Raw genomic sequence first — 8,188 nt, 5'->3', positions numbered from 1 at the left:
GATTTTCATATATATATATAACAAGTGAGGAAACGGGTAGTCATGGAGTGCTTATAAGAGTGCAAATAGGTATAATCATTTTAGACAGCAGTTTGGCAGGATTGATTAAAATAAAAATTGCAGATATCCTGTGAGCCTAATTCTGGTGGGGGTTTTTTTGGCTATTTATAAGTATCACATAGGTGATCTCCTATGAAATACATGATCAGTGTGTTAAAAATGTGTAGAGAAATATCTACAAATGTACAAGGAACTATATAGAAGGGTGTTTAGTGTACCATTTTATATCAGAGAAAAACTGAAAAGAATGTAAATGTTCATAAAAGGATCCTAACTATGTTATGTCTATACTATGAAATATCATGAGCATTTAAAAGAATGGGGTAGATTTAAAAATGGTCGAAGGACTTATGTAGACAGTTCTTGGAAGAAAATATGCAAATGGTGAACAAGCACATAAAAAGATGCTCAACATCACTAGTCATTAGGGAAATGCAAATCAAAACCACAATGAAATGCCACCTCACACCTATTTAGGATGGCTACTATTAAGAAATATGCCCTGGCTGGTTTGGCTCAGTGGATAGAGCATCAGCCTGTGGACTGAAGGGTCCCGGGTTTGAATCCAGTCAAGGGCACATACCTGGGGTTGTGGGCTTGATTCCCAGTAGGAGGCGTGCAGGAGGCAGCCAATCAATGATTCTCATCATTGATGTTTCTGTCTCTCCCTCTCCCTTTGTCTCTGAAATCAAAATATATATCACAATACCAGATATCAAGCTATATTGCAAAGCCACAGTTCTCAAAACTGTCTGGTACTGGCACAAGAATAGACATAGACCAATGGAACAGAACAGAAAACCCAGAAATAGACCCGAGCCATTATGCTCAATTAATATTTGACAAAGGAGGCAAGAGCACACAATGGAGTCAAGACAGTCTCTTCAATAAATGGTGCTGGGAAATTTAGTCAGATACATGAAAAAAATGAAACTAGATCACCAACTTACACCATACAGAAAAACTCAAAATGGTTAAAGGACGTAAATGTAAGATGGGAAACCATAAAAAATCTTAGAAGACTCCATAGGCAGCAAAATATCAGACATATGTTGTAGCAATATCTTTACTGATACAGCTCCTAGAGCAATGGAAACTAAGGAGAAAATAAACAAATGGGACGACATCAAAATAAAAAGCTTCTGCACAGCAAAAGAAACCATCAACAAAACAACAAGAAAGCCCACACTGCATGGGAGAACATATTTGCCAATGCTATCTATCTACACTAATAAAAGAGAAACATGCAAATTGGTGTCACTTTGCTACGCCCACCAGCCAATCAGATGAGTATACAAATTAACCCAACAAAGATGGCGGTTAATGTGCATACACAGGCGCAGAGTGAAGACTGAAGGCTCTGGCCTGAGTGAAGACTGAAGAGGCTTGGCTTCTCTGCTGTAGCCGCAATGGAGAAGCCAAGCGGCCATGGAGCTGGAGGCTTGGGTTGCCCCTGGTGATGGAGGAAGCCAGCTCCCAGCCCGCCCTGGCCTCCGCTCAAGGGAGAGAACAACAGCAGGCACAGCCAGTAGCCTGAGAGATCAACACAGAGGGGCATCTGCTCCGAGCCTCTGACGTGCCTGGGGGCAGGCCCCCAGGAGACACACACACTCACACACACACACACACACACACACTCACACACACACACACACACACACACACACTCACACACGAGGTGCCTGCTTAGAGCCTCAGACACAGCTGGGGGCGCCCCTAGTTGGGACACACACACACACACACACACACACACACGGTGTGCCTGCTTCGAGCCTCTGCTGCCAGGCTGTGGCTTAGGCCCGCTCCCCGTAGGGAGGTTAATCAGGGGAAAAAGGAGACATGTAATACTTTAAACAATAAATAAATAAAAGAATAAATAATGTGTTGACGAGGATGTAGAGGAATTGGAACTGTTTTGTTTTTTTTTAGGCAAGTTACTTTATTTAAAATGTGGATTTTGCGTTACTAAATAATTTGGAACATTTTTATGACTGTAGTTGAGAATAATTGCTTTCTTTTAGATTTTTTATCTAAAATAATTTTTTAAATTATTTTTATTTTCTATTATATAACTTAATAAGTGAACAAACACCCCAATAAATTTTGCACCCACCCAGCACCATGCCTAGTTATTAGAATATGTGAAGAATCCTTGACACAATGCACATTGGCATTATTTCCGAGGCCATTTATGGACTGTTGTTCCATATTTTGATTGTTGTGATGGTTACTCAAATATATTGATTTGTCCAAATGCATTGAAATGTACACAAAATGGGTGCATTTTTTAAAATATGTTTTTATTGATTTTAGACAGAGGAAGAGAGAGAAACATTGATCTGAGAGAGAAACATCAATCAGTTTCTTCCCATATGCACGCCAACTGGGGATGGAATTCACAACCTGGGTATGTGCCCTGACCTGGAATTGAACCAGCAACCTTCCGTGCACAGGATGATGCTCAACCAACTGTGCTACAATGGCCGAGGCAAAATGGGTGCATTTTATTGCATGTAAATTATACCTCAGTAAATTAAAAGATAGAAAAGACATGCAAGAGCCCTGACCTATGTAGCTCAGTTGGTTGAGTGTCTTCCCATGCACCAAGAGGTTGCCGGTTCAATCCCCAGTGGTCAGGGCACAATGGGCGGTTGCACACTCAATCCCCAGTCAGGGCACATGCAGGAAGCAACCGATTGATGTTTCTCTCTCTCTCTAAAATCAATAAAGACATCCTCAGGTGAGGATTTAAAAAAAAGGGGGCGGGGGGTAAAATACTTATGAGTTGTACACTGAAAATTGCTAAAAGACAATACAAAGAAATGAAAAGACATCCTGATAGAACAATAAATGTTGCAGAGATTTTTTTTTAAAAAAGACATGTTGTGTTTGTAGATTGAAAAATTCAATATTGTTAAAATGTCCATGCTACCCAAAACTATCTACAGATTCTTTGTAATTTCTATCAAAATCCCAATGACATTTGTTGGAAGACATAAAAAAAAAAAAATGCTAGAATGTATGTGGAATCTCGAAATACCAAATAGCCAAAACAATCTTGAAAAAGAACAAAGTTGAAGGCCTCACACTTCCTGATTTCCAGACACTACTACAAAGCTATAGTAATCAAGACAGAGATATAGACCAATGGATCAAAATAGAGAGCCCAGAAATAAACTCTTGCATATACTGTCAAGTGATTGTCAACAAGGGAGCCAAGACTACACAATAGGCAAAGGACAGTCTCTTCAGCAAATGGTATTGGGAAAATTGGATGTCCATATAAAAAGAATGAAGTTTGAGTCACCTTATACCATATACAAAAATTAACTCAAAATAGATTTAAGACCTAAAACCATAAAACTAGAAGAAAACATAGGAGGGAATCTTCAGGACATTGGGTTTGTCAATGATTTCTTGACTATGACACCAAAAACACAGTCAACAAACGCAAAAATAGTCAAATGTGACTGCATCAAATTTAAAAGTGCCAAAAGGAAACAACAGCAACCAATGGAATGGGAGAAAATATTTGAAAGTCATGTGTCTGATAAACTCAGGAACCCTGCTTCCCACTTGGTACTACGGGAAGGGCTGTATGCGAAGGCCTCACAGAGATTGGAATGTAGTTCAGGAACTGGATGGGTAATATTCTTTTTCATCTGGGTGCTGGTTGCACAGTTGTGAATATTCACTAAGCTGTATACTTATGATGTGTAATTTTTTTTTTTTTTTGGTTAATCCTCACCTTAGGATATTTTTCCATTGATTATTTTTTTTAAATATATTTTATTGATTTTTTTAAAGAGAGGAAGGGAGAGAGATAGAGAGCTAGAAACATCGATGAGAGAGAAACATCGACCAGCTGCCTCCTGCACACCCCCTACTGGGGATGTGCCCGCAACCAAGGTACATGCCCTTGACCGGAATCGAACCTGGGACCTTTCAGTCCGCAGGCCGACGCTCTATCCACTGAGCCAAACCGGTTACGGCTCCATTGATTTTTCATAGAGAGTGGAAGGGAGGTGGAGCGACAGAGAGAGTGAAACATCAATGTGAGAGAGACACCCTGACCAGAATCCAATCTGCCACCCCCCAGTGCGAGGGCTCACGCTCTCTCCACTGAACCAAACCAGCCAGGACATCATGTGTAATTTTATGTATATATGTTACACTGCAGCAAAAAGTTAAAAGAAACAAATTCCATTCTGAGAATGAGCAGCTTTTTCTTCTGAGGGATATTTAGATTTCCCACTTTGCACTCATATCCACCTACTAAGAGAGATGAAGATCTGTGTTGCTCATTAGGAAGCAAGGTCAAATCTTTAAATGGCGCACAACTGATATACTGACACATCTAATATTCTCAGAGTTAGGTAGTATTTTCAGGATTCAGTGTGTATCAGCTTTGTTTTTCAGTGATTTATTCAAGCTACCGGACTTCACGTTTAGTATTATGCTGAGAGATTTGGTTATATTGTAGGTCGGCCTCTCTAGACAATCTTTGTATCTGTTCTTTGCTATCTTTGCTTTTAGCTGAGATTCTCTAACATGAGTTCTTATGTTGAATTATTGTAAAGGATTCAATTTCTCCCCTTTTATAACTGCAGATATTATCTTTCAGATGCCTGCAGGAATTGGTGTAGTCTGATATTCTGTCTTGAAAATACGTTTCCACTCTTCACAGATTTGTTCCCAGTTGGGTTCTTTGTTATAACGGAATTAAGTCTATTCATTTAATTTGAGACGAATTTGACATCTTTACAATTTTTTCTCTTTTTATTAAGATCACAGTAAGCCTCTTCATTATTTCAAGTCTAATTTTATCCCACTCCGATATGATTTTTGTATGGCTCTGTAGTTTTCTTCGTATAAATTGTACATACTTCTTATCGGAGTTGTTTCTATTTGTTTCATTTTGTTGTTGTTGCGATTGTCGATGGAACCTTTAAAATTTTTAATATATATTTTTCCCCCCATTCAAAAATGAACCCCGTGGAGCAATAGGATCTCTACCACCCCTTTCCGCGGGGAGACTCTATGGTTCCCCGGTGCTATGACCGCATTCTACTCACACCTACAGTATCCGAACCTGAAGGAAGGTGGCAACCGAGAGTGCCCAAGCAAAGGGCCGCTCTATCTCGCCTTTGTTCTTCTCTCTGTGGCTACTGCGCAGGCGTAGTCGCCCCAGTGCCGACCCCGCCTTCCTGGTCGTGGGCCCAGCTCGGGAGCGCCGGCGCACTGGCGCGCTCCGCTTACACGCTCCGGGGCCTGTAGGCGCCGCGAGTTCCGGCTGTCGCCGCCGCCGCCGCAGCTCCTGGAGGTCGGTTGCGACGAGTAACGGTGCCGGGACGAGCCCTGCGCCTTCTTAGATATGTACCCGAGCTGGGGCCGATATGGCGGGAGCAGCCACTATCCGCCTCCGCCGGTCCCGCCGCCGCCGCCGGTGGCGCTTCCTGAGGCCTCGCCCGGGCCTGGGTACTCGAGCTCGACGACTCCCGCGGCCCCCTCGTCCTCAGGCTTCATGAGCTTCCGCGAACAGCACTTGGCTCAGCTCCAGCAGCTGCAGCAGATGCACCAGAAGCAAATGCAGTGCGTGCTTCAACCCCATCACCTTCCTCCGCCCCCCATGCCGCCCCCGCCGGTGATGCCCGGGAGCGGCTACGGAGACTGGCAGCCGCCGCCGCCACCGATGCCCCCGCCACCGGGGCCGGCCCTCGGCTATCAGAAACCGCAGCAGTACAAACACCAGATGCTGCACCACCAACGAGACGGGCCGCCTGGTTTGGTTCCCATGGAGCTGGAATCCCCCCCTGCGTCTCCCCCTGTGCCGCCAGGCTCCTATATGCCCCCATCGCAGTCTTACATGCCCCCACCTCAGCCGCCACCCTCGTACTACCCTCCGGCCTCGTCTCAGCCCCCCTACTTGCCTCCCGCCCAGCCGTCCCCTTCTCAGTCTCCACCTGCCCAGTCCTACCTGGCGCCCACTCCTTATCCTCCCTCTTCCTCCTCGCAGTCCTACGTGAGCCATTCGCAGGCCTACCTGCCCCCTTCTCAGGCCTCGCCTTCCCGCCCTTCCCAGAGCCACGCTAAGTCCCCGCTCCTAGCCCCGCCGCCGCCGGCCACCGCTGCTGGGAATAAGACAGCTGCCCCGCAAGAGCCCGTGAAGAGTGGTGCCAAGAGCAAGAACGCTGAGCAGCATCAGGCTGCCCCTGAGCCAGATCCTTCTAAGATGACTCCACAGGTAAGAAAGCGCGTGCCCGGGCCGCCTCTCCCCCCCCTCGAGGGCCCTAAGGGAGCAGGCCGCGGGCTTTAACCGGCCCTTCGCCTGGTGCCTAATGCTCACAGGGTGACGAGCTGACGTTCACTCCGGAGGATTCCGCGGGAGTCAGGGGTCTGACGTCACCGCTTCTCAGTGACCTACGTGTGGATTGTCAAACTGAACATGTTTCTGGACACCACAGAGCAGTGGGGTGGCCCAAAAGTTACTTCTTAGATGTATTCCTTGGTTTCCTTGGACCAACTTCTGAGATGGTGTTGCTTTTGCAAAGGACTTTGCTTAAAAGTTGTATTTTAAAATGCTTTAAAACTGTATTTTAGACTAAAATTTCCATTTGAGAGGCGGCATAAGAAAGAAGCTTCTGAAAGAACTGACACTTGAAATGCATGTACACTTTATGGCCCGTTAGCTCCTTCTTTAAAAGAATATTTTAGGGGCCACAGGTAAGCTGTCAGCTTCCTGAATGTAAAGGCCTCACCAGTTGAAGGATTGAAATCTTGTGCTTATCCAGGAGCATCCTAATTATGTTCATGGATATATGTGCAAAATGTAGGGGAGGCTGTACATGTGACCCTTTGGGGAGTCGATTGGTCATGTAAGGAATTGACCCATACACACTTTCCTCACATCACTCAGAGATGTAAGACATGACCAAGTTGCTGGATGGCATTGGTGTTATCGTTCACTCCAGAATAACAGCCTTGGGATTTGGCCAAGGTAAAAAAGAAAAAAAATGTGTGATGCCTGTTCATTCATGAGAGCGCCATTCCTCTAAACTTCTATTTGAAGTGATGCTTCCCAGACAGCGGTCAAAGACAGATAGGATAGCAGTAATACATTCTTCCCTTAAGGAAGAAGATAGAACTGAAGTGGATAAATTCTTTCTTATGATTTCCTAAAATAGACCTTTAGCACTTACTAATCTATCTTGGATTTCCTAATGAATCAAAAGATCCTTTTAATTTACAAACTCAGATTGACATATAAAAGATTTCCAAAAGATAGGGATGAGGCATTTTAATATTATAGTGGTTTGGCATTAGAAATTAAGACCAGAAACAAGTTGTTTTAAGTAAGCAAGATGGGGTTGGCACATCATAAGGAGAAAACACTTGAGGTGCTGGGGTAGAACAGTAGAGTAAGTGATTCTGTTGGCTTACGCTAGAGTACCATCCCACCAGGTTATTTCCCCCAGATTCCTCTACTATAGAGACAGAATTTGTCTCTTTCCCCAGCCCACTCTGAAATTTCCAGTGCTTTTGTTGTCAAACACTGCGTTAATTCAAAATATGACATTTATATCTTCCTCTCTACTGGACTGTTTTTCTGGCCTTTTAGAGAGATAAACGAATTGTTTTATGGGATGGGGGGAGGGTGATCAAACCTGTCCTTAATATAATACCATGATCACTGCTTTTGCTTTTCTGCCTTTGTACCCTTGTATATAGTGAACTTCTTTTAGTGCATTGAATATTCAGTGCCTCCAATTCTTCGGTGAGAGCCATAAAGAAAGGAGTTGGAAAGAAAGCTGTTAGAGATGAGCAGAATGAATGGGCTATTATCAAAACAGGCATTGTAAGCCTGTTTAGGCTTTCCTACCTTTGTCTAGAATTCATCCCAACTTCCTCAATCCTCTTTCCCCCCTATAATTGTATTGATTTCAAGGCACATCTTAAATATCAGGGTCTCTATGAAGCCATGTCTAAGCTCAGCCATTTGGTTGGTTCTCTTCTTCAGATTGTAAGTCCCTTGCAGATAGGGACGATCTCGCTCATCTTTTTATCTCCTGTAGCACCTAGGACAGTACCTTGCAAATGATAGGCTCTCCACAAAGGTTTGTTGAGTAAG

The 8,188-nt window shown here is 44.0% G+C and overlaps 1 protein-coding gene across 1 annotated transcript in view; it reads left to right on the top strand.

Annotated features, from left to right (window-relative positions):
- Positions 1–5,434: 5,434 nt before the first annotated feature.
- Positions 5,435–8,188, top strand: part of YLPM1 (YLP motif containing 1) — a gene marked incomplete at its 5' end in the record, with an annotated part of 65,119 nt that continues 62,365 nt past the window's right edge. Inside the window, one exon of the mRNA XM_081086252.1 lies at positions 5,435–6,304. Within this exon, the coding sequence (XP_080942378.1) occupies positions 5,435–6,304 (870 nt within the window). The remainder of the gene's footprint in view (positions 6,305–8,188) is intronic.

Source organism: Myotis nattereri, assembly GCF_964212035.1.
Source record: "Myotis nattereri genome assembly, chromosome: 1".
Classification (NCBI taxonomy): Eukaryota; Metazoa; Chordata; class Mammalia; order Chiroptera; family Vespertilionidae; genus Myotis; species Myotis nattereri.
The sequence above is the reverse complement of the archived record's forward strand: the minus strand, read 5'-3'. Positions and strand labels throughout refer to the sequence as shown.